This window comes from Ranitomeya imitator, chromosome 2 (assembly GCF_032444005.1).
Source record: "Ranitomeya imitator isolate aRanImi1 chromosome 2, aRanImi1.pri, whole genome shotgun sequence".
In the NCBI taxonomy this organism is placed as follows: Eukaryota; Metazoa; Chordata; class Amphibia; order Anura; family Dendrobatidae; genus Ranitomeya; species Ranitomeya imitator.
Genome location: NC_091283.1, coordinates 270,637,402 through 270,663,873, shown reverse-complemented (window position 1 = coordinate 270,663,873; position 26,472 = coordinate 270,637,402). Strand labels below are relative to the sequence as shown.

The 26,472-nt window shown below is 49.9% G+C and overlaps 1 protein-coding gene across 1 annotated transcript in view; it reads left to right on the top strand.

Moving 5' to 3' along the window:
- The window catches only part of RGS9 (regulator of G protein signaling 9), a 104,891-nt gene that overhangs the window by 55,068 nt on the left and 23,351 nt on the right, over positions 1–26,472 (top strand). Inside the window, exons 9-12 of the mRNA XM_069749218.1 lie at positions 5,297–5,359; positions 15,145–15,174; positions 19,343–19,404; positions 20,052–20,165. Coding sequence (XP_069605319.1) covers positions 5,297–5,359; positions 15,145–15,174; positions 19,343–19,404; positions 20,052–20,165 — 269 coding nt within the window. The remainder of the gene's footprint in view (positions 1–5,296; positions 5,360–15,144; positions 15,175–19,342; positions 19,405–20,051; positions 20,166–26,472) is intronic.

The following is a 26,472-nucleotide window of genomic DNA, read 5'->3' as shown; positions in this document are numbered from 1 at the left end:
GCTCGAAGGGGGAGAACCCCGTCGAGGCCTGCGGACCTCTCCATAAGCGAATAGCAGGTGTGGGAGGTACTGCTCCCAGTCGCGCCCTTGGGTCTCAACCAGCATGCATAGCATCTGTTTGAGGGTACCATTGAAGCGTTCACACAAGCCATTGGTCTGTGGGTGATACGCACTCGATACCTGGTGCTTCACCTGTATTCTCTTACAGAGAGCCTCCAATAAGCAAGACATAAATTGGGTCCCTTGATCAGTAAGCATTTCCCTGGGAAATCCTACACGTGAAAAGATGGCCAACAAGGCATACGCCACCTTATCTGCCCTAGTTGACGACAGAGCTACTGCCTCTGGGTACCGGGTAGCATAGTCTACCACAGTAAGGATGTATTGCTTTCCAGAGCTGCTGGGGACTGCCAGCGGGCCCACAATGTCCACCGCGATCCTCTGGAAAGGCTCCTCTATCACTGGCAACGGGATCAGGGGAGCCTTAAGAGCAGGCCCCGCCTTCCCCACTCTTTGACAGGTGACACAGGAGCGGCAGTAGTTTGACACATCTGTCCCCATCTTAGGCCAATAGAAGTGTTGAGACAGCCGGGCCTTAGTTTTGCTGATCCCCAAGTGTCCAGCGAGCGGGATCTCATGGGCAATCCGTAACAACTCACCCCGGAATTTCTGCGGGACGACCAGCTGTTTTTCCCTCAACCACTCCTTTTGGGATTCTCCAGGTACTGTCTCCCGGTATAACCTTCCTGGTTCCCAGAACACCCTCTCCTTCTCAGTCACGGAGGTGGGCGTCTCGGCGAGTTGTGTCAAACTCTCTAGGCTCGCATCTGCTTGCAGAGCAGCCTGAAACTCCTGGCTAGGGAAAGCCAGAAGCGATGTCAGGGTCCCTTTCCCACGGGCACCCCCTGGGACCTGCTCTGGGTCCATCTCTGGTTCAGTCACACTGATGACTGAGGAGGGTCCGGAAGGCAGACAGTTATCTGCGTTCCGGGCACTCTGACTGCAGGTGACAGCAGCTACGTAGGCTGTCTCCCTGGGGATTTCCACAGACCCATCAGCCGGCGCTGCTATGTGCTCTACCTCCCCATCCACCCCCAACACTCCAGGGGCAGTGCTACTTATGGGCCAGTTACCTTCCTCGGTGGCACTGGAAAGAAATATATCTTGGTACCGTGTTAGCCAGTGGATAGAAAAATATTTAGAATTGAGAGTCCTCAGTGGTTGATACCTTTTTATGGCTAACTGAAAAGATGGTAACAAATTGCAAGCTTTCGAGACTACACAGGTCTCTTCATCAGGCAAAGACTAAAACAAATTCTAAAGAATCACATATTTATGCACAACATAGTATAGGAAAAAAAAAAAAGGGAAAAAAAAACCATGGATAAGCCAGGTGACATGAAGCAGAATTACCATGGGTGATAAACAGTTACAGTAACTGTTTATCACCCATGGTAATTCTGCTTCATGTCACCTGGCTTATCCATGGGTTTTTTTTCCCTTTTTTTTTTTTTTCCTATACTATGTTGTGCATAAATATGTGATTCTTCAGAATTTGTTTTAGTCTTTGCCTGATGAAGAGACCTGTGTAGTCTCGAAAGCTTGCAATTTGTTACCATCTTTTCAGTTAGCCATTAAAAGGTATCAACCACTGAGGACTCTCAATTCTAAATATTTTTCGGTGGCACTGGTCATTTTCAAGGTATCACCTTTCTCACGGTTCCCATGCATCTCCCCATTTCCTGTAGCACGACACTTGCCCCTGCTAGGGGTTCCTCAGCCGTCTCACTCCGTAGAGCGACGGGGCTGAGCATTCCTGTACCTATGGACACATCAACCTTCACAGAAAAATCATTATCAGGTTCAGTTGGCACAGGTACAACATTTTCACCATCAATCCTAGGGAAAAAATGGTTATCAGATGCATCATTACAAGATAAAGCATGGTCAGGTATGCCACGAGATTGTATGAAATATAATATGATTTTGGAGTTTGCCTGTCAAACTCATGCTGCGGGCTAAACAGCCCTCCCTTCCCTCTTTGTTTCTGAATCTATGTGTAGAAGAGGTTTTATTGCCCTGGCCATAAATTCCAAGCTTGGAGCAACTTACTTCCCCCCTCCTATCTGTCCAGCTATAACTGGTATAGAAGTTGTCCAAAATCCATGAGGGTCTTTGTTCTAATATGATAAGATATTGGTCCAACGACTTGGGCTAGGAGAATATTAAGTACATATTGCTAAAGTCCATCGGCGCATCTATCCATCACGGTAAACGCGGGCTTCTAGTTCCAACAGGGACAGAGTATGGATTTCTCTGGAACTATACATCGCATCAAGCCCAAATTTGGTCTCCTTACAACGCCAATGTTAAAATAAGGTAAATGCTAGGTGTGTTATGATTCTTTAGTTAGTAGTTAGTAAGTAAGGCCGAAAAAAGACATTTGTCCATCTAGTTCAGCCTATATTCCATCATAATAAATTCCCAGATCTACGTCCTTCTACAGAACCTAATAATTGTATGATACAATATTGTTCTGCTCCAGGAAGACATCCAGGCCTCTCTTGAACCCCTCGACTGAGTTCGCCATCACCACCTCCTCAGGCAAGCAATTCCAGATTCTCACTGCCCTAACAGTAAAGAATCCTCTTCTATGTTGGTGGAAAAACCTTCTCTCCTCCAGACGCAAAGAATGCCCCCTTGTGCCCGTCACCTTCCTTGGTATAAACAGATCCTCAGCGAGATATTTGTATTGTCCCCTTATATACTTATACATGGTTATTAGATCGCCCCTCAGTCGTCTTTTTTCTAGACTAAATAATCCTAATTTCGCTAATCTATCTGGGTATTGTAGTTCTCCCATCCCCTTTATTAATTTTGTTGCCCTCCTTTGTACTCTCTCTAGTTCCATTATATCCTTCCTGAGCACCGGTGCCCAAAACTGGACACAGTACTCCATGTGCGGTCTAACTAGGGATTTGTACAGAGGCAGTATAATGCTCTCATCATGTTTATCCAGACCTCTTTTAATGCACCCCATGATCCTGTTTGCCTTGGCAGCTGCTGCCTGGCACTGGCTGCTCCAGGTAAGTTTATCATTAACTAGGATCCCCAAGTCCTTCTCCCTGTCAGATTTACCCAGTGGTTTCCCATTCAGTGTGTAATGGTGATATTGATTCCTTCTTCCCATGTGTATAACCTTACATTTATCATTGTTAAACCTCATCTGCCACCTTTCAGCCCAAGTTTCCAACTTATCCAGATCCATCTGTAGCTGAATACTATCTTCTCTTGTATTAACTGCTTTACATAGTTTTGTATCATCTGCAAATATCGATATTTTACTGTGTAAACCTTCTACCAGATCATTAATGAATATGTTGAAGAGAACAGGTCCCAATACTGACCCCTGCGGTACCCCACCGGTCACAGCGACCCAGTTAGAGACTATACCATTTATAACCACCCTCTGCTTTCTATCACTAAGCCAGTTACTAACCCATTTACACACATTTTCCCCCAGACCAAGCATTCTCATTTTGTGTACCAACCTCTTGTGCGGCACGGTATCAAACGCTTTGGAAAAATCGAGATATACCACGTCCAATGACTCACCGTGGTCCAGCCTATAGCTTACCTCTTCATAAAAACTGATTAGATTGGTTTGACAGGAGCGATTTCTCATAAACCCATGCTGATATGGAGTTAAACAGTTATTCTCATTGAGATAATCCAGAATAACATCCCTCAGAAACCCTTCAAATATTTTACCAACAATAGAGGTTAGACTTACTGGCCTATAATTTCCAGGTTCACTTTTAGAGCCCTTTTCTGACATGTTCTAGACCGAAAATACACAAATTATAAGAATTGTTGGAGAAAACTAGAAGGCTGAAGATAGAGGAGGGTCTGAGTAAACCAGCCCTGTTGGTGATGTCACAGGCTGTGGTTATTTAGGTGACTCCACTTTGCCCAGCCTTGAGAGTCAGCAGAGTTTCACCTGAGGAGCCTGACTGCCAGTCCTAATGCACTGGGACAGATGGAAACTCCACCAACTAGCCTGGGTGCCTGCAATGCTCTGAACACATGTAAGTGTTGATTTCTCATTTAATCCCTGTTATTTTTATAATTACCTTGTACATATTTTCAATTGTCTCATATTGTAACATCTTTACTTTTTATAAACACTGCCTTAAACTTTCGGAGTAAAATATATAAATTACTAGTTCGTTCTTCCTGTTCTAAAACGTACCCTAAGTCTTCTGTAGGGAATTACGCTACTGTTTTGGGTTAGCTTCGCACCCGTTTAATCGAAGCTGGTGGCAGCATACCGTGTGCGGGCCTTTGGGAGTCGTTGTAGCGACTGCGGCGTTGATAATTATTGTTCCTGCCTGAGTGGGAGTAGTTAATCGCGTCGCTGCAGCGTGCCCAATAGCCAGTACATAGCAGGCAGCCTTTCTGGCGACTAATTACCCTAGGTGCAGTACCTAATCTGACCTGAGAGTAAAGGGGCGCCAGAGAGCTGCAAGTTTCAAGTGGAACTGTAAGTGGGATATACATAAATCCCTGCAGCCTATAGGCTGTGTCTGTAGGTCTGGAGATGTGCAGGTGCGCAGTGTCTGTGGGTCTGGCGCCGTGCAGGCGCGCTGTGTCTGCGGGTCTGGAGAGGGGCAGGTGCGCTGTGTCTGCGGGTCTGGAGAGGGGCAGGTGCGCTGTGTCTACGGGTCTGGAGAGGAGCAGGTGCGCTGTGTCTGCGGGTCTGGCGCCGTGCTGGTGCGCTGTCTGCGGGTCTGGAGAGGGGCAGGTGCGCTGTGTCTGCGGGTCTGGCGCTGTGCAGGTGCGCTGTGTCTGTGGGTCTGGCGCCGTGCAGGTGCGCTGTGTCTGTGGGTCTGGCGCCGTGCAGGTGCGCTGTGTCTGCGGGTCTGGAGAGAGGCAGGTGCGCTGTGTCTGCGGGTCTGGCGCTGTGTGTGTGCTCTGTGTCTAGGTCTGGCGTTGTGTTGGTGTGCTGTGTCTGCGGGTCTGGAGAGGGGCAGGTGTGCTGTGTCTGTGGGTCTGGCGCCATGCAGGTGCGCTGTGTCTGTGGGTCTGGCGCCGTGCAGGTGCGCTGTGTCTGTGGGTCTGGAGAGGGGCAGGTGCGCTGTGTCTGCGGGTCTGGAGAGAGGCAGCTGCGCTGTGTCTGCGGGTCTGGCGCTGTGTGGGTGCGCTGTGTCTAGGTCTGGCGCTGTGCTGGTGCGCTGTGTCTGCAGGTTTGGCGCGGTGCCGGTGCGCTGTGTGACTCGCCTCTGTTCTCTTACAGCCGGGGATCATGGATGTTCTGGATTACGGGATAGACAGGGCAAGTGACCCCAATGTCAGCAAGGTAACCAGGTGAGGACGGGCGGTCTCCATGTACAGCGGATCAGGGCGTTGGGTGACCACTGCACTGTATAGGGGGGCTATCAGTGATTATGGGGGGGTCACAGAACCTTCATGGACATTGTGGCCAGTAATAAACATTGGAAAAAAGTACAATCTCTGATAGTCCAAAATTAGTATAAAAAATGAAAAAAACAAAAAAACTAATCTAAGCAATAACTTTATTTCAAAACCATTGGATTAAAAATAAGCACGACACCCAAACTCCTTGTAGTAGGAGTGGGTCTATAAAAGCCTAGTTTGGTAAAAGGAGGGCAGAGATGGAGGGAGAAAAAATGGGATAAAAAATTCTAGATATCCCTAAAACGTATTCCCTGCCTGTCTGCGGAGGTTGGCACCCTCTTGGACGCAATATGGCGCCCCCGCTCCTCGACGGCTCGCCCTAAATGCCCTATGAGTCCCTTGATGTGATGATGTTCGATGATTATTGATGCACCTAAATAGCCCACACCACAGGGCCCAAAGAAAATGAAAAAACCCACACACAAACCAAATACCAGGTAGTAATTCACCAACACCATACAAGCCCACACGGGCTGGTCTGACCGTACAGAGCCTTACGACCTAAAGTACTCCGTTAATGGCTAAGGCTAGTACACCCTAAAGAGTCCCTAGCCAAAAATCCCTGCCTGTCAGCGGAGGTTGGCACCCTCTTGAACGCAAATGGCGCCCCCGCTCCTTGGCGGCTGCCCCTGTTGACCCTCACTGAGTCCCTACACAAGTGGGGGGATCCTATACACAGGTGGTGCCTGAGGGGCTAAAACGGTGACCCGTAACTCTGAACCCCTCTAACTTCGGGCAGACCATAAAAAATACACACAAAGACACACAAACTAATATTAACAACGATATATTAAGTATCTTATTGGAAAAGCGACTTCTACATAAGATGGCGGATGAATATTACACCTCTACCACCTAGGCATATATACATGAGTAAGGATATTTTTATTCTGATAATATAACCGAAGTCATATCACCAATGGCGATAGATGGAATATCTAAAGTACCTTTTCAAGGTTCTGAAATACTTTGCACAAGGTGACTGATAAACATTACACCTCCACCATCTAAGGAGATACACTTAAACGAAGACACAATAGCCTCAATGATTTAGCCAAAATTATACCCCCAATCACGATAGGATACATAGGGAGCATTCACATAAGTAATACAATGAAGGTTGTATCCCAAATAGCAAAAACACTCATGTTCAATGTATGCCAATTATACGTCTATAGTTGGTGAAAATACCAAACAATAATAGCAAATAAAAAACCCAATCCACTTATCTGCGGTCAGGTTTTGCCTCTACGCGTTTCCCCCCCATGATGTGGTTCCTCAGGAGGCATATGGGAAATTAGACTTCCGTGTGTTCAAGTCACATCGGAGATGCATGCTGTGCCTGGTTGTAGGTGCAGGGAGCCTACAACCAGGCACAGCATGCATCTCCGATGTGACTTGAACACACGGAAGTCTAATTTCCCATATGCCTCCTGAGGAACCACATCATGGGGGGGAAACGCGTAGAGGCAAAACCTGACCGCAGATAGGTGGATTGGGTTTTTTATTTGCTATTATTGTTTGGTATTTTCACCAACTATAGACGTATAATTGGCATACATTGAACATGAGTGTGTTTGCTATTTGGGATACAACCTTCATTGTATTACTTATGTGAATGCTCCCTATATATCCTATCGTGATTGGGGGTATAATTTTGGCTAAATCATTGAGGCTATTGTGTCTTCGTTTATGTGTATCTCCTTAGATGGTGGAGGTGTAATGTTTATCAGTCACCTTGTGCAAAGTATTTCAGAACCTTGAAAAGGTACTTTAGATATTCCATCTATCGCCATTGGTGATATGACTTCGGTTATATTATCAGAATAAAAATATCCTTACTCATGTATATATGCCTAGGTGGTAGAGGTGTAATATTCAACCGCAAACTTATGTAAAAGTCGCTTTTCCAATAAGATACTTAATATATCGTTGTTAATATTAGTTTGTGTGTCTTTGTGTGTATTTTTTATGGTCTGCCCGAAGTTAGAGGGGTTCAGAGTTACGGGTCACCGTTTTAGCCCCTCAGGCACCACCTGTGTATAGGATCCCCCCACTTGTGTAGGGACTCAGTGAGGGTCAACAAGGGCAGCCGCCGAGGAGCGGGGGAGCCATTTCCGTTCAAGAGGGTGCCAACCTCCGCTGACAGGCAGGGTTTTTTGGCTAGGGACTCTTTAGGGTGTACTAGCCTTAGCCATTAACGGAGTACTTTAGGTCGTAAGGCTCTGTACGGTCAGACCAGCCCGTGTGGGCTTGTATGGTGTTGGTGAATTACTACCTGGTATTTGGTTTGTGTGTGGGTTTTTTCATTTTCTTTGGGCCCTGTGGTGTGGGCTATTTAGGTGCATCAATAATCATCGAACATCATCACATCAAGGGACTCATAGGGCATTTAGGGCGAGCCGTCGAGGAGCGGGGGCGCCATATTGCGTCCAAGAGGGTGCCAACCTTCGCAGACAGGCAGGGAATACGTTTTAGGGATATCTAGGATTTTTTATCCCATTTTTTCTCCCTCCATCTCTGCCCTCCTTTTACCAAACCAGGCTTTTATAGACCCACTCCTACTACAAGGAGTTTGGGTGTCGTGCTTATTTTTAATCCAATGGTTTTGAAATAAAGTTATTGCTTAGATTAGTTTTTTTGTTTTTTTCACCAGTAATAAACATTGCAGTGTTGTGCTGCCGTCCCCTCTGGTGGGATCCGAAATTACTGGGGTCTGCTGGGATTGGTTACCATGGTAATAGCCAGGTTGGAGGAGCGGTGTGCTCGATTCCACTCATTACACTAACAAAGGAGGCCATGTCCATCCATCGCCCCCCTGTAGTCTCTGCATACCCATGCCCCCCGCAGTCACCAAGGTGAAGGCCGCGTCCATCCGTCGTCGCCCCCATAGTCTCTGCACCCACACGTCGCCTGCAGTCACAGGCCGCGTCCATCCGCCCTCCACATGCCCCCCACAGTCACAGGACCGGGTGGAGGTCAGTCCAGACTCTGATCCCTCTGTAGGGAGGGTGGAGGCTGCTGATGCCCATTAGCTGCCATCATGCCCTGCTGTACGCTGTCTGCATGCTGTGACTTGTAGTTCTCCTGCTGACACTCTCCTCTTTCTTGTCTCTTCTCTTACAGACTCTGTGCATCTCTGGTGACGGTCGGACGCTGCTTGTCACAAGATAAAAGCTGCCACTGGCACCATTGCTATATATACCGCTAACTGCTCACTGTCCACCACATAGCGAGCGTGTGTATAACCACGTGCCTGTAAGGAGGCTGGGAGCGCAGCTCCTGAGGAATGGCGTGTGTATAACCGCGTGCCTGTAAGGAGGCTGGGAGCGCAGCTTCTGAGGAACAGCGTGTGTATAACCGCGTGCCTGTAAGGAGGCTGGGAGCGCAGCTTCTGAGGAATGACGTGTGTATAACCGCGTGCCTGTAAGGAGGCTGGGAGCGCAGCTCCTGAGGAACAGCGTGTGTATAACCGCGTGCCTGTAAGGAGGCTGGGAGTGCAGCTTCTGAGGAATGGCGTGTGTATAACCGCGTGCCTGTAAGGAGGCTGGGAGCGCAGCTCCTGAGGAACGGCGTGTGTATAACCGCTTGCCTGTAAAGAGGCTGGGAGCGCAGCTTCTGAGGAACGGCGTGTGTATAACCGTGTGCCTGTAAGGAGGCTGGGAGCGCAGCTTCTGAGGAACGGCATAATAATAATATAATAATAATAATTTTATTTATATAGCGCCAACATATTCCGCAGTGCTTTACAAATTATAGAGGGGACTTGTACAGACAATAGACATTACAGCATAACAGAAATCACAGTTCAAAACAGATACCAAGAGGAATGAGGGCCCTGCTGCTCGCAAGCTACAAACTATGAGGAAAAGGGGAGACACGAGAGGTGGATGGTAACAATTGATTTGTTGTTCGGACCAGCCATAGTGTAAGGCTCGGGTGTTCATGTAAAGCTGCATGAACCAGTTATCAGCCTAAATATGTAACAGTACAGACACAGAGGGCTATTAACTGCATAAAGAGTATGAGAACATGATACGAGGAACCTGATTATGTTTTTTTTTTTTTTGTATCATAGGCCACACAGGGCTCGTTAGATAATGCGTTGAGGCGGTAGGCCAATCTGAACAAATGAGTTTTTAGGGCACACTTAAAACTGTGGGGATTGGAGATTAATCGTATTAACCTAGGTAGTGCATTCCAAAGAATCGGCGCAGCACGTGTAAAGTCTTGGAGACGGGAGTGGAAGGTTCTGATTATTGAGGATGCTAACCTGAGGTCATTAGCTGAGCGGAGGGCACGGGTAGGGTGGTAGACTGAGACCAGAGAGGAGATGTAGGGTGGTGCTTAGCCATGGAGTGCTTTGTGGATGAGGGTAGTAGTTTTGTACTGGATTCTGGAGTGGATGGGTAACCAGTGTAATGACTGGCACAAGGTAGAGGCATCGGTGTAACGTTTGGTGAGGAATATGATCCTGGCTGCAGCATTCAGCACAGATTGGCGCGGGGAGAGTTTGGTAAGAGGGAGACCGATTAGTAGAGAGTTACAATAGTCCAGACGAGAATGAATAAGTGAAACAGTAAGAGTTTTTGCAGAATCGAAAGTAAGAAAAGGCCGAATTCTAGAAATGTTTTTGAGGTGCAGATAAGAAGAGCGAGCCAGTGATCGGATCTGGGGGGTGAATGAAAGCTCGGAATCAAGGATGACCCCAAGGCAGCGGGCATGTTGCTTTGGAGTAATGGTGGAACCGCACACGGAGATGGCAATGTCAGGCAAAGGTAGGTTAGTAGAGGGAGCGAACACGAGGAGTTCAGTTTTTGACAGGTTCAGTTTCAGATAGAGGGAGCGGTAAGACAATCACTGGTGTTGTCTAAAAAGGTCGGCGTGATAACAGGAGAAGAAGTGTATAATTGGATGTCGTCAGCATAGAAATGGTACTGGAAACCAAATCTACTGATTGTTTGTCCAATAGGGGCAGTATACAAAGAGAAGAGGAGGGGGCCTAGGACTGATCCTTGAGGAACCCCAACAGTAAGGGGAAGGTGAGAGGAGGAGGAACCAGCAAAAGATACAGTGAAGGATCGGTCAGAGAGATAGGAGGAGAACCAGGAGAGAACGGTGTCCGTATACACGGCATGTGTATAACCACGTGCCTGTAAGGAGGCTGGGAGCATAGCTTCTGAGGAACGGCGTGTGTATAACCGCGTGCCTGTAAGGAGGCTGGGAGCGCAGCTCCTGAGGAACGGCGTGTGTATAACCGCTTGCCTGTAAGGAGGCTGGGAGCGCAGCTTCTGAGAAACAGCGTGTGTATAACCGCGTGCCTGTAAGGAGGCTGGGAGCGCAGCTTCTGAGGAATGACGTGTGTATAACCGCGTGCCTGTAAGGAGGCTGGGAGCGCAGCTCCTGAGGAACAGCGTGTGTATAACCGCGTGCCTGTAAGGAGGCTGGGAGTGCAGCTTCTGAGGAATGGCGTGTGTATAACCGCGTGCCTGTAAGGAGGCTGGGAGCGCAGCTCCTGAGGAACGGCGTGTGTATAACCGCTTGCCTGTAAAGAGGCTGGGAGCGCAGCTTCTGAGGAACGGCGTGTGTATAACCGTGTGCCTGTAAGGAGGCTGGGAGCGCAGCTTCTGAGGAACGGCGTGTGTATAACCGCGTGCCTGTAAGGAGGCTGGGAGCGCAGCTCCTGAGGAACAGCGTGTGTATAACCGCGTGCCTGTAAGGAGGCTGGGAGTGCAGCTTCTGAGGAATGGCGTGTGTATAACCGCGTGCCTGTAAGGAGGCTGGGAGTGCAGCTTCTGAGGAATGGCGTGTGTATAACCGCGTGCCTGTAAGGAGGCTGGGAGCGCAGCTCCTGAGGAACGGCGTGTGTATAACCGCTTGCCTGTAAAGAGGCTGGGAGCGCAGCTTCTGAGGAACGGCGTGTGTATAACCGTGTGCCTGTAAGGAGGCTGGGAGCGCAGCTTCTGAGGAACGGCGTGTGTATAACCGCGTGCCTGTAAGGAGGCTGGAAGCGCAGCTTCTGAGGAATGGCGTGTGTATAACCGCGTGCCTGTAAGGAGGCTGGGAGCGCAGCTCCTGAGGAACGGCGTGTGTATAACCGCTTGCCTGTAAAGAGGCTGGGAGCGCAGCTTCTGAGGAACGGCGTGTGTATAACCGCGTGCCTGTAAGGAGGCTGGGAGCGCAGCTCCTGAGGAACGGCGTGTGTATAACCGCGTGCCTGTAAGGAGGCTGGGAGCGCAGCTCCTGAGGAACGGCATGTGTATAACTGCGTGCCTGTAAGGAGGCTGGGAGCGCAGCTCCTGAGGAACGGCATGTGTATAACCGCGTTCCTGTAAGGAGGCTGGGAGCGCAGCTTCTGAGGAATGGCGTGTGTATAACCGCGTGCCTGTAAGGAGGCTGGGAGCGCAGCTTCTGAGTAGCGGCATGTGTATAACTGCGTGCCTGTAAGGAGGCTGGGAGCGCAGCTTCTGAGGAACGGCATAATAATAATATAATAATAATAATTTTATTTATATAGCGCCAACATATTCCGCAGCGCTTTACAAATTATAGAGGGGACTTGTACAGACAATAGACATTACAGCATAACAGAAATCACAGTTCAAAACAGATACCAAGAGGAATGAGGGCCCTGCTGCTCGCAAGCTACAAACTATGAGGAAAAGGGGAGACACGAGAGGTGGATGGTAACAATTGATTTGTTGTTCGGACCAGCCATAGTGTAAGGCTCGGGTGTTCATGTAAAGCTGCATGAACCAGTTATCAGCCTAAATATGTAACAGTACAGACACAGAGGGCTATTAACTGCATAAAGAGTATGAGAACATGATACGAGGAACCTGATTATGTTTTTTTTTTTTTTGTATCATAGGCCACACAGGGCTCGTTAGATAATGCGTTGAGGCGGTAGGCCAATCTGAACAAATGAGTTTTTAGGGCACACTTAAAACTGTGGGGATTGGAGATTAATCGTATTAACCTAGGTAGTGCATTCCAAAGAATCGGCGCAGCACGTGTAAAGTCTTGGAGACGGGAGTGGGAGGTTCTGATTATTGAGGATGCTAACCTGAGGTCATTAGCTGAGCGGAGGGCACGGGTAGGGTGGTAGACTGAGACCAGAGAGGAGATGTAGGGTGGTGCTTAGCCATGGAGTGCTTTGTGGATGAGGGTAGTAGTTTTGTACTGGATTCTGGAGTGGATGGGTAACCAGTGTAATGACTGGCACAAGGTAGAGGCATCGGTGTAACGGTTGGTGAGGAATATGATCCTGGCTGCAGCATTCAGCACAGATTGGCGCGGGGAGAGTTTGGTAAGAGGGAGACCGATTAGTAGAGAGTTACAATAGTCCAGACGAGAATGAATAAGTGAAACAGTAAGAGTTTTTGCAGAATCGAAAGTAAGAAAAGGCCGAATTCTAGAAATGTTTTTGAGGTGCAGATAAGAAGAGCGAGCCAGTGATCGGATCTGGGGGGTGAATGAAAGCTCGGAATCAAGGATGACCCCAAGGCAGCGGGCATGTTGCTTTGGAGTAATGGTGGAACCGCACACGGAGATGGCAATGTCAGGCAAAGGTAGGTTAGTAGAGGGAGCGAACACGAGGAGTTCAGTTTTTGACAGGTTCAGTTTCAGATAGAGGGAGCGGTAAGACAATCACTGGTGTTGTCTAAAAAGGTCGGCGTGATAACAGGAGAAGAAGTGTATAATTGGATGTCGTCAGCATAGAAATGGTACTGGAAACCAAATCTACTGATTGTTTGTCCAATAGGGGCAGTATACAAAGAGAAGAGGAGGGGGCCTAGGACTGATCCTTGAGGAACCCCAACAGTAAGGGGAAGGTGAGAGGAGGAGGAACCAGCAAAAGATACAGTGAAGGATCGGTCAGAGAGATAGGAGGAGAACCAGGAGAGAACGGTGTCCGTATACACGGCATGTGTATAACCGCGTGCCTGTAAGGAGGCTGGGAGCATAGCTTCTGAGGAACGGCGTGTGTATAACCGCGTGCCTGTAAGGAGGCTGGGAGCGCAGCTCCTGAGGAACGGCATGTGTATAACTGCGTGCCTGTAAGGAGGCTGGGAGCGCAGCTCCTGAGGAACGGCATGTGTATAACCGCGTTCCTGTAAGGAGGCTAGGAGCGCAGCTTCTGAGGAATGGCGTGTGTATAACCGCGTGCCTGTAAGGAGGCTGGGAGCGCAGCTTCTGAGTAGCGGCATGTGTATAACTGCGTGCCTGTAAGGAGGCTGGGAGCGCAGCTTCTGAGGAACGGCGTGTGGATAACCGCGTGCCTGTAAGGAGGCTGGGAGCGCAGCTCCTGAGGAACGACGTGTGTATAACAGCGTGTCTGTAAGGAGGCTGGGAGCGCAGCCTCTGAGGAGCGGCGTGTGTATAACCGCGTGTCAGTAAGGAGGCTGGGAGCGCAGCTTCTGAGTAGCGGCATGTGTATAACTGCGTGCCTGTAAGGAGGCTGGGAGCACAGCTCCTGAGGAACGGCGTGTGGATAACCGAGTGCCTGTAAGGAGGCTGGGAGCGCAGCTTCAGAGGAACGGCGTGTGTATAACCGCGTGCCTGTAAGGAGGCTTGGAGCGCAGCTCCTGAGGAACGGCGTGTGTATAACCGCGTGCCTGTAAGGAGGCTGGGTGCGCAGCTCCTGAGGAACGACGTGTGTATAACAGCGTGTCTATAAGGAGGCTGGGAGCGCAGCCTCTGAGGAGCGGCATGTGTATAACCGCGTGCCTGTAAGGAGGCTGGGAGCGCAGCTCCTGAGGAGCGGCGTGTGTATAACCGCGTGCCTGTAAGGAGGCTGGGAGCGCAGCTCCTGAGGAACGGCATGTGTATAACAGCGTGCCTGTAAGGAGGCTGGGAGCGCAGCTCCTGAGGAACGGCATGTGTATAACTGCGTGCCTGTAAGGAGGCTGGGAGCGCAGCTCCTGAGGAACGGCATGTGTATAACTGCGTGCCTGTAAGGAGGCTGGGAGCGCAGCTCCTGAGGAACGGCATGTGTATAACTGCGTGCCTGTAAGGAGGCTGAGAGCGCAGCTCCTGAGGAACTCCCATCACATCTACATTCCTGAAGGGCCGACAATTGGGTCCGTGCTCGCTGGCGTCTCCTCATAACTAATAAATGACTGAACATGAGGACGGACATGTAAACCGTATATGGGGGGCTGAGATGGGGCCCCAGTCCTCACCGGGGCCCCAGTCCTCACCAGGACCCCGGCCAGAGTCGCCATGTTCTCATCCTGAACTTCTGGGGTTTGTGGGACATTATTACATATCTCTTCCCCTGCAGTAATCTGCATTCTGCAGCCTCACAAAGAATGAACAAAGCCATGCCTTATCCTCCCATCTCCTCCAGAGCTGCACTCACTATTCTGCTGTTACGTTGTGTCTTATCCTCCAGTCATCTCCAGAGCTGTACTCCCTATTCTACTACATCAGGTCTTATCCTGCAGAGCTTCGGTCACTATTCTATTGTGAGCACACTGTTGTACCCGTTGGTGCTAGTGTTGGCCGTGTTCCCCCATCGTCTCTCCCTCTGTCCGGTGACTCTTCCTCTTGTGCTCTCGGTGACAGCTCAGAGAATAGTGCCATTTTGGTGCGCTGGTCGCGGGGTGGGCGCTGGTCACATGGATTTGCTATGTAATACTTTCCTGTTTTTCTTTTCTGCAGAAGATGACGGTGGAGTTCTACCGGAGAGAGGTAAGTAGCTCTGCTTGCTGGATGTGATTATTCCTCACTGCGGGGGGAGGGGACATGCTCAGCACTGCTACATGTGTATTACTGGTCACAACGAGTCGGCGGGGATGGGGGCCTTATACGCCAGTCCATGACCGATAATCTGGCATCTGATAAATCCCAGTAATCCAGCACAGGATGTACAGCTACAAGACAAGTAAGTGAACCCCCAGTTATGTCTTTTATTACAATCCACAGTACAGGGAGAAAAGTAAGTGAACCCTGGTGTGAACTTCATCTCCTACAGCAGATGGGGAAAATGAGTTTTAATAATGGTGGCGAGACTGGATCCCGGGAATAATTGGTGCTGGTCCCATTAACCCCAGAAGCATCGGAGGTTTCCGGACACCTCCTGAGCCTTTGCTCATTTCCTTTTATCCAGGGCTTATGCAGATTTTTATGTTTTGTTTCATATCTTTATTTTTCAACCTTTTTTTTACTTTTTTTTTTTTAATTGCCGTTGGCACGGTGTTTGTCCGTGTGTGTGGTGCGGACCGCACAGTGTGTGTGTGTGTGGTGCAGGACGCACAATGTGTGTGGTGCAGGATGCACAGTGTGTGTGTGTGTGTGGTGCAGGATGCAGTGTGTGTCTGTGTGGTGCAGGACGTACAGTGTGTGTGTGGTGCGGGTCTCACAGTGTGTGTCTGTGTGTGTGGTGCGGGCCGCACAGTGTGTGTGTGTGGTGCGGGCCGCACAGTGTGTCTGCGTGTGGTGCGGGTCGCACAGTGTGTGTCTGTGTGTGTGTGGTGCAGGACGCACAGTGTGTGTGTGTGGTGCGGGCCGCACAGTGTGTGTGTGTGGTGCGGGTCGCACAGTGTGTGTCTGTGTGTGTGTGGTGCAGGACGCACAGTGTGTGTGTGGTGCGGGCCGCACAGTGTGTGTGTGTGGTGCGGGTCGCACAGTGTGTGTCTGTGTGTGTGTGGTGCGCTGACACAAGAAGTCATCCGTGGAAGATGGCGGCTGAGTCCGGACCTCCCCCTCGCGATCCTGAGACCTGCGCGCCGTGCACACCAGGCTCCCACAAATATCGATGACCTGAAACTCCTCGTTGTTGTGGCTGCAGATCCAGGTGGAGCAGCTCTACAGGATCTTACATCAAGGGTTCACTTACTTGTCCTCTCCGCGCTGTGGTTGTGTCCGTGTGGTTAGTTTTACCCCTGTCACCATAAAGATAATTCAGTAAATTACCCTGAGGTGGAGGCGGCATCCGGGAGAATGGCTGCAGATCACCAAGATATAAGGAGAAAAGTATGTGCCCCCCACATCCACCTCCGGGGGCTTCTCTGTCCTCATCTACATCGATAGACAATAATATGGAGAAAAGTATGTGCCCCCCACACCAACCTCCGGGGGCTTCTCTGTCCTCATCTATATCCATAGACAATAATATGGAGAAAAGTATGTGCCCCCCACACCAACCTCCGGGGGCTTCTCTGTCCTCATCTATATCCATAGACAATAATATAGAGAAAAGTATGTGCCCCCCACATCCACCTCCGGGGGCTTCTCTGTCCTCATCTACATCGATAGACAATAATATGGAGAAAAGTATGTGCCCCCCACACCAACCTCCGGGGGCTTCTCTGTCCTCATCTATATCCATAGACAATAATATAGAGAAAAGTATGTGCCCCCCACATCCACCTCCGGGGGCTTCTCTGTCCTCATCTATATCCATAGACAATAATATAGAGAAAAGTATGTGCCCCCCACATCCACCTCTGGGGGCTTCTCTGTCCTCATCTATATCCATAGACCATAATATAGAGAAAAGTATGTGCCCCCCACATCCACCTCCGGGGGCTTCTCTGTCCTCATCTATATCCATAGACAATAATATGGAGAAAGTATGTGCCCCCCACATCCACCTCTGGGGGCTTCTGTGTCCTCATCTATATCCATAGACCATAATATAGAGAAAAGTATGTGCCCCCCACATCCACCTCCGGGGGCTTCTCTGTCCTCATCTATATCCATAGACAATAATATGGAGAAAAGTATGTGCCCCCCACATCCACCTCTGGGGGCTTCTCTGTCCTCATCTATATCCATAGACCATAATATAGAGAAAAGTATGTGCCCCCCACATCCACCTCCGGGGGCTTCTCTGTCCTCATCTATATCCATAGACAATAATTTGGAGAAAGTATGTGCCCCCCACACCCACCTCCGGGGGCTCATCTGTCCTCATCTATATCCATAGACAATAATATGGAGAAACTATGTTCCCCCCACATCCTCCTCCGGGGGCTTCTCTGTCCTCATCTATATCCATAGACAATAATATAGAGAAAAGTATGTGCAACCCACACCCACCTCCGGGGGCTCATCTGTCCTCATCTATATCCATAGACAATAATATGGAGAAAAGTATGTGCCCCCCAAATCCACCTCCAGGGGCTTCTCTGTCCTCATCTATATCCATAGACAATAATATGGAGAAAGTATGTGCCCCCCACACCCACCTCCGGGGGCTCATCTGTCCTCATCTATATCCATAGACAATAATTTGGAGAAAGTATGTGCCCCCCACACCCACCTCCGGGGGCTCATCTGTCCTCATCTATATCCGTAGACAATAATATGGAGAAACTATGTTCCCCCCACATCCTCCTCCGGGGGCTTCTCTGTCCTCATCTATATCCATAGACAATAATATAGAGAAAAGTATGTGCAACCCACACCCACCTCCGGGGGCTCATCTGTCCTCATCTATATCCATAGACAATAATATAGAGAAAAGTATGTGCAACCCACACCCACCTCCAGGGGCTCATCTGTCCTCATCTATATCCATAGACAATAATATAGAGAAAAGTATGTGCCCCCCACATCCTCCTCCGGGGGCTTCTCTGTCCTCATCTATATCCATAGACAATAATATGGAGAAAAGTCTGTGCCCCCCACATCCACCTCTGGGGGCTTCTCTGTCCTCATCTATATCCATAGACAATAATATGGAGAAAAGTATGTGCCCGCCACATCCACCTCTGGGGGCTTCTGTGTCCTCCGTCTAGGTGTCCGGGAGAATCGCTGCAGATCTGCCCCAAATCTGCCACATTGTTGTAAAAGTTTCTTCCTCCAATTTCTTCCTCAATCAGGACCTTAATCGGTACATAAGTTCCTACGGGTTCACTTACTTATTCTTGGTGTACAGGAATGTACTGGTAATCTGGCATCTGATAATCCAGAATGTTCCCAGGGCAGAGGACGGGGGAGCCACCGGGCAGAGGACGGGAGGGACAGGGCAAAGGATGGGAGCAGAGGACGGGGGAGCCACATGGCAGAGGACGGGGGAGCCACATGGCAGAGGACGGGGGAGCCACCGGGCAGAGGATGGGAGGAACAGGGCAAATAAATAAATAATCTTTATTTTTATATAGCGCTAACATATTCCGCAGCACTTTACATTTTTGCACACATTATCATCACTGTCCCCGATGGGGCTCACAATCTAAATTCCCTATCAGTATGTCTTTGGAATGGACGGGAGCAGAGGGCAGAGGATTGGGGAGCCACAGGGCGGAGAACGGGAGGGACAGGGCAAAGGATGGGAGCAGAGGACAGGGGAGCCACCGGGCAGAAGACGTTGTAGCCACTGGGCAGAGGACAGTGGAGCCACCGGGCAGAGGATGGGGGGAGCAACCGAACAGAGGACGGGGGAGCCACAGGGCAAAGGATGGTAGCAGAGGACAGGTTGCCACCAGGCAGAGGACGGTAGGGACATGGCAAAGGATGAGAGCAGAGGACGGGGGAGCCACTGGGCAGACGGGGGAGCCACAGGGCAGACGACAGGGAAGCCACAGGACCGAGGTCGGAGGGGGGACAGAGCAAAGGATGGGAGCAGAGAGCAAAGGACGGGGTCGCAAAGGATGAGCTCACAAGGCAAAGGACAGGGACACAGGGCAAAGGCCAAGAGCAGAGAGCAAAGGACGAGAACACAGGCAAATAACGAGAGCAAAGGACGAGATCACAAGGCAAAGGACGGGGGCCCAGGGCAAATAAACAGAGCATAGTGCAAAGCACGAGGGGTGCACAAGCCGAGATGGGGGCACAGGACAGCATGGGGTGGTGGACACAGGGTGAGAGCTCAGCAGTAGCAGGTCCTCAGGACTCTACCTCTATATTACAGATCATGTACTATCAGCAGTCACTGATGAGATCCACTGTCAAGTCCTCTGTGTCCATGGCGGGGTAAGTGACCCCCCACATCATGTACCCTGGAAACAACAGACCCCCAAAGTGTATCCATAGGATATGACATGTGATGTATGTATATATTAGACCTGTGTGAGTGTGTACATGCGGCATATTGAGAAAAGTATGTGCCCCCCACATCCAACTCCGGGGGCTTCTCTGTCCTCATCTACATCCATAGACATTAATATGGAGAAAAGTATGTGCCCCCGCATCCATCTTCGGGGGGGTTTCTCTGTCCTCCATCTACATTCATAAACATTACTATGGAAAAAAGTATGTGCTCCCCCCTCCCCCCAACATCTAAGAATCTAACAGCTTTCCACCGCTCCATCTGACGCTCAGCATTGTGCTTGGTGATGTACGGCTGTATGCATCTACTTGGGCATGAAGCTCCCGGAGGGGGCGCAATGTTTGTGCTTATACCAAAGGAGGTCTGGACTCTGCAGTTATGGGGTCTGTAGAGTGGTGGTGTATTCGCCCCCCTCGCTCTGTAAAATTATAGTGTCTCCTGCTCATGGCCGAGTTACTGTGGCTGTTTCCTTTGATGAGCAGCCCCCCATACTTCCCTCCATTTAGGATCTGTAAATAGATGGCTTATACTTGGGGTCCCGCTTCTTCATTTCCCGCTCTTTCCTTTGCAGGATACTGAAGTACTGCGAGCAGTTTTACTCTCACGACCCCATCATGTCCGGCTGCCTCCCCAGTAACCCCTGGATCACAGACGACACCATGTTCTGGGACCTGAATGCCAAACTGTAAGTGGTGACACCCCCGCTCTGCAGGTTGGGGTCATGCAGCTATGCGAGGGTTATAACACCACCACAGCACCCCACTGGGTTTGTCACCTGGTGAATCACATGATCCCCCTCAGCCAACCAGCAGTTGTGATACGAGTCACGTGACATACACTCCTGAGATTGTAGCAAAAGAGCAGTCATGTGACAACAGACCAGAGCGTGTTGTAGGGGCCTGATCTATCACACAGAAGTGAGGGGGGTTAATATAGTGTCAGCCATTGCTCTCAGGTGCCCTTTAATAGTGGAGGGGCTTTTTAATAGTGTCCTCCATACTGAAAAGTGTGAATGGTAATCATTCACTCACAGGAAACAGAGATCTTAATCTGATGACAAGCAATAGTCCAAAAGGGTTGCGTGGAGTGTGTGGAGAGCTTTGTGGGTGAGAGATGCGTTTATATTGTATTCTATGGTGGGTGGGTAACCAGTGTAATGGCTGGCACAGTGGGGAGGCATCGGTGGAGCAGCTGGACAGAAATACTACACTGGCTGCTGCATGCAGGACGGATTGGAGAGGGGAGAGTTTGGCTAGAGGGAGTCTGATCAGTAAAGGATTGCAGTAGTCCAGGAAATGAATAAGAACAACAGTGAGTTTTTTCAGTTTGAAAGGTGAGGAAAGGTCAGATACAGGAGATTTTTTTTAAGATGCAGGTGACTTGAGCGAGTGTTTGGATATGGGGAATAAAGGAAGACAGCTGCGTGGAAGTTATGGTGGACCCACACACGAAGATGGCAAAATCGGGTACGGGTAGGCTAGTAGAGAGAGGAAACACGAGGAGTTCAGTTTTAGAGAGACTCAGTGTCAGAGGGAGGACATGATGCTAGAGACAGCGGGCAGACAATAGGGGGTATGTGTAGTAATGGGGGTCATGTCAGGAGAACAGGTGTATAATTGTTGTCATCAGCATAGAGATGGGACTGGAAACCAAATCTACTGATGGTTTGTCCAATAAGGGAAGTGTATAGAGAGAAGAGGAGGGGGCCTAGGACTGACCCTGAGGAACCTCAACAACAAGAGGAAGGTGTCATGGTAAGCTATATCCGCTGATGCAGCCCAGCCCATAGACACGCCCACGCCGACCGACCACGACAGCGTGGGGCGCGCATCCCCCGGGACGCAATACGGACCCTTTATATGGCAGAGGGGGACCCGGATCTACCCGAACTAGAGGGCAGAGACCGGGGTTCTGTGGACCTGAGCTTGTGGACAAGGAAAGAGACACGTAGGACTTGAATACACCGCACAACTTCAGATATAGAGAAAGTAAAGTTTACTAAAGTAAAGTCACACAGTACATAAACCAAACATGACTATGACAGGCTCCCGATTCCGCACCTCCCAGAAGGGTACCACCCAGTGGACCCCAAGGCACCAACGGATCACAGAGGCATACAAAGGTGGGACATCAGGGTTCAGAAAGTCATCAGGACGCAGGCAAAACATCAGGGTACACGAGGACGTCGGGACATCAGGGTACATGAGGTCATCGGGGTACACGAGGTCATCAGGACGCAGGCAGGACATCAGGGTACAGATAGGACATCTGGACACAGGGCCACCAGCAGACAGCAGGGTACACGAGGTCATCAGGACGCAGGCAGGACATCAGGGTACAGACAGGACATTTGGACCCAGGGTCACCGGCAGACAGCAGGGTACACGAGGTCATCAGGTCGCAGGCAGGACATCAGGGTACAGATAGGACATCTGGACACAGGGCCACCAGCAGACAGCAGGGTACACGAGGTCATCAGGACGCAGGCAGGACATCAGGGTACAGACAGGACATTTGGACCCAGGGTCACCGGCAGACAGCAGGGTACACGAGGTCATCAGGACGCAGGCAGGACATCAGGGTACCGACAGGACATTTGGACCCAGGGTCATCGGCAGACAGCAGGGTACACGAGGTCATCAGGACGCAGGCAGGACATCAGGGTACAGACAGGACATTTGGACCCAGGGTCACCGGCAGACAGCAGGGTACACGAGGTCATCAGGACGCAGGCAGGACATCAGGGTACAGACAGGACATTTGGACCCAGGGTCATCGGCAGACAGCAGGGTACACGAGGTCATCAGGACGCAGGCAGGACATCAGGGTACAGACAGGACATTTGGACCCAGGGTCACCGGCAGACATCAGACAGGAGTCGTTCGGTTCCTGACATCCGACACGACCTACAGGCACCACCACAATCATCAGGCTCCAGGCAACGGTCATTAGGTTCTGAGAATCTGACCTAGGAAGGAACTCAAGCGGTATGGCAGGGCCTGCCAGGAGATAGCAACGCATGGTAGTCGGAGCACAGAGTAGGAGATGCTCAGCAGAAACACCGGTTACAGGAGACTCAAAGTCACTGGGTGCGAGGCTCCAGACACAGAGGGATTCCAGGAACATAACACAGCAGACACAGTTCAGACAGGGTCAGGTACAGGATCATGGATTCAGGCCTGGATATACCGCCTCCAGGACAGGCGCCAGAACAGGACATAACAGGAATCAAGGCACGGACTTTGGTACCAAAACATAGACAAAAGAGGTGCAGGAACACAAAACACACATAGCAAAGTTCAGGAGCTTTGTAAGTAGGTCAGGCCGCGCCCATAGGGCAGGGGAACTATGTATAGGAGCTGCCCCTCAGCAATTGGCTGGGGACAGCATTTCAAGTACACACACTAACCCTGATAAAAGCAGGGGAGGTGTGGCCGTGCATGCCCTTAGCACAGTGTTCCCAAACTCCGTTCCTCAAGAGCCACCAACAGGTCATGTTTTCAGGATTTCCTTAGTATTGCACAGGTGATAATTGCATCACCTGGACAGGCAAGCATTCAATCACCTGTGCAATGCTAAGGAAATCCTGAAAACTGAAAACATGACTTGTTGGGGGTTCTTGAGGACCGGAGTTGGGGAACACTGCCTTAGCACAAACAGAAACCATTACAGCACAATCTGAGGGTCAGGGCACCTGGCAGTGGCTGCATGCCTAGACACACATGGAAAGTCATGCACCAGCTGTAAATGACCTCGCAACCCGCGGACAGCTTCCTCAGCGGCAACCAGGGACCGCACATGCAGATGGTCATGCAGCAGAGCAAAGACCTAACCACCCATGTACGGCTACGCAGCAGAGCAGGGAACTGAGAAGGCTCCATACAGGTAACAGCCAACCGTAACCCAGTTCAATTAGGGGGAAAGGAGCAAAGGGTTAAAGCAGACATGCATTGTCACGCCGAAAACCAGATACAAAAGCAAACAAGATGGCTACCGCACTTCACAAACAGGAGCGCACGTCCAGGTCCCGGGAACCACCTAGGGCCATACGAAGTCCAAAGCACAAAAGTGACAGCGCTCCATCCGGGTGTATTCCAAAATTCAATTCTTTATTAAAGCCATAAAAACAGCAGACAGCTGTCTGCTGTTTTTATGGCTTTAATAAAGAATTGAATTTTGGAATACACCCGGATGGAGCGCTGTCACTTTTGTGCTTTGAAAACCAGATACAGACAGAATGGCGTGACAGAAGGGACATAGGACTGACTCTTAGGATTCCCGACAGTAAGAGGAGGGAGCCTAGGATTGACTCTGAGGAACCTCAACAGTAAAAGGAAGGGACCTAGCACTGATCCTTGAGGAATCTCAACATTTAGAATAGGAGACCTAGGACTGACCCTGAGGAACCTCAACAGTAAGAGGAGTAAACCTAGGAGTGACCCTGAGGAACCCCCGACCGTAAGAGGAGGGGGCCTAGGACTGACCCTGAGGAACCCCAACAGTAAGAGAAGGGGACCTAAAGACTGAGCTTTGAGGAACCTCAACATTAAGAGGCGGAGACCTAGGACTGAGCCCTGAGGAACCCCAACAGTAAGAGGAATTGATCTAGGACTGATCCTGAGGATCCCCGACACTAAGAAAAGGGGACCTAGGATTGACCCTGAGGAACCCCGAGAGTGAGAGGAGGAGGCCTAGGACTGAGCTCTGAGTAACCCCAACAGTAAGAGGAATTGATCTAGGACTGACCCTGAGGAACCCCGACACTAAGAAGAGGGGACCTAGGATTGACCCTGAGGAACCCCGACACTAAGAAGAGGGGACCTAGGACTGACCCTGAGGAACCCCGACACTAAGAAGAGGGGACCTGGGACTGACCCTGAGGAACCCCGACGGCTAGAATTGAGGACCTAGGACTGACTCGGAGGAACCCTGACAATAAGAGGAGGTGACCTAGGACTGAGTCCTGTGGATCCCGGACAGTAAGAGGAAGGAACATAGGACTGACCCTTAGGAACCCCGACAGTAAGAGAAGGGGACCTAGAACTGACCCTGAGGAGCCTGGACAGTAAGAGGAGGAGACCTAGGACTGGCTCTGAGGAACCCCAACAATAAGAGAAGGGAGCTGTTGTGAATTCTGCTCTTGGGCTCCCTCCGGTGGTTGTAAGTAGCATTTTTGTGAGTTCTGCTCTTTGGCTCCCTCCTGTGGTTTTAGTGGTATGGCTGCTTCTTGGATTTAGCTTCAGCAGCTGTTTTCACTGATCGTCTTTCTGGCTCGGCTATATTAGTCTGGCCTTATCCCTCATTCAATGCCAGTTGTCAATTGTTCCTGCCTGGAGTCATTGCTCTTTGGACTTTCCTGACACTCTGACCAGTTCATCAAAGCTAAGTCCTTGCTTGTCCTTTTGCGGTTCTCTTGTTGTGGACTTGTTGTTCAGCTCTTTCTTTGTTTGTTTTTTGTTCATTTGTCCAGCTTTTCAGTATGGATCTATTCAGCTAAGCTGGAAGCTCTGGGCAGCAGAGTTTGCCCTCCACACCTTTAGTCAGGTGTGGAGATTTTTGCATTTCTCTGCGGTGGACTTTTTCTAGTTTTTATTACTGACCGCACAGCGTTCTGTCCTGTACTATTTTCTATCTAGCTGGAAGTGGCCTCCTGTGCTAAATCTTGTTTCATACTACGTATGTCATTTCCTTCTCCTCTCACAGTCATTATTTGTGGGGGGCTAATCTATCCTTTGGGGATTTTCTCTGAGGCAAGATAGTTTTCCTGCTTCTATCTTTAGGGGTAGTTGGCTCTTAGGCTGTGACGAGATGCCTAGGCAGAGTTAGGAGCATTCCACGGCTGCTTCTAGTGTTGTGTTGAGCTTAGGGACTGCGGTCAGTATAGTTGCCACCTGCTCAGACCTAGACGCATGTCGCTCCTTAATCACCAGATCATAACAGGGAGCCAAGGACTTACCCTGAGGAACCCCGACAGTAAGACAAGGGGACCTAGGAATGACCCTGAGGAGCTCGAGCAGTAAGAGGAGGAGGAGACCTAGGACTGAACCCTGAGGAACCCCGACAGTAAGAGGAGAAAGCCTAGGACTGACTCTGAGGAACCTCAACAGTAATGTCGGGGTCGTCACGACAATACCCTTCATCCACCAGTCATTCCAAATCAGATTAGGAGCATGTTGGTACCGGATAAGAATGAGTCAGACACAATGCTGGTTCAAACTCATTGCACGCTCGTGTGTAACGTCACAGCAACAACTGAACTTTATTTTCTAAAACACAATATTACATGGTCCATTGGGGGAAGGTGTGCAGAGGGCGGGGTTAGGCGGGGGTTAAGCAATGTATCTAGTATTCAGTCCTTCTGATTGGCTCTGACATCATCTGATGAATCTTCCTTTGTCCACATCTTGTCCACATCTATTTAAGTATCATTTCCAGAGAAATGATACTTGTCCTTCTGGAATGTGTAACTTGTTCCTTTGAGTGAAAGTGGGGCAAAGGTGAATACTGGCAGCCATCTTAAATACAGTTAAATTTGCATTAGCAAGCAAAGGGGAAAAACTTATTGTTTCACAGCATAAGAATATATATATGTACAAAAGTGTATAAAGACATATATTTTCACCTTGACAATCCCCCCTAAACACTAAGTTTTTCCCTAAAAAGAAAGTTCCTTCGAGACTGTCCATGTGATGGGGAAAGGGGAGGTGGATTTCTTCATCCAGACACCTCAGAAGCTCTCCCCTTGTGAGAGGCCTCCAGGCAGCTGAACCCTTCACTAGCTTCACATGGAGTTCTCCCGCTGTCCCTAAACTAAATCTCTTTGCATCATCTGGGAGTAAAGGGTATTGTCTATCTTCTTGAGGGGGACGTACTTGGGGATCTCCCCTGGATCAGTGCCATTATACTCTAGTGGGTCTACTTCTTGGTTGAGGAAGGTGCCAGTCAGAGTTGGCTCAGTAATAACCTTTTTATACAGAGGAATAACACAACAG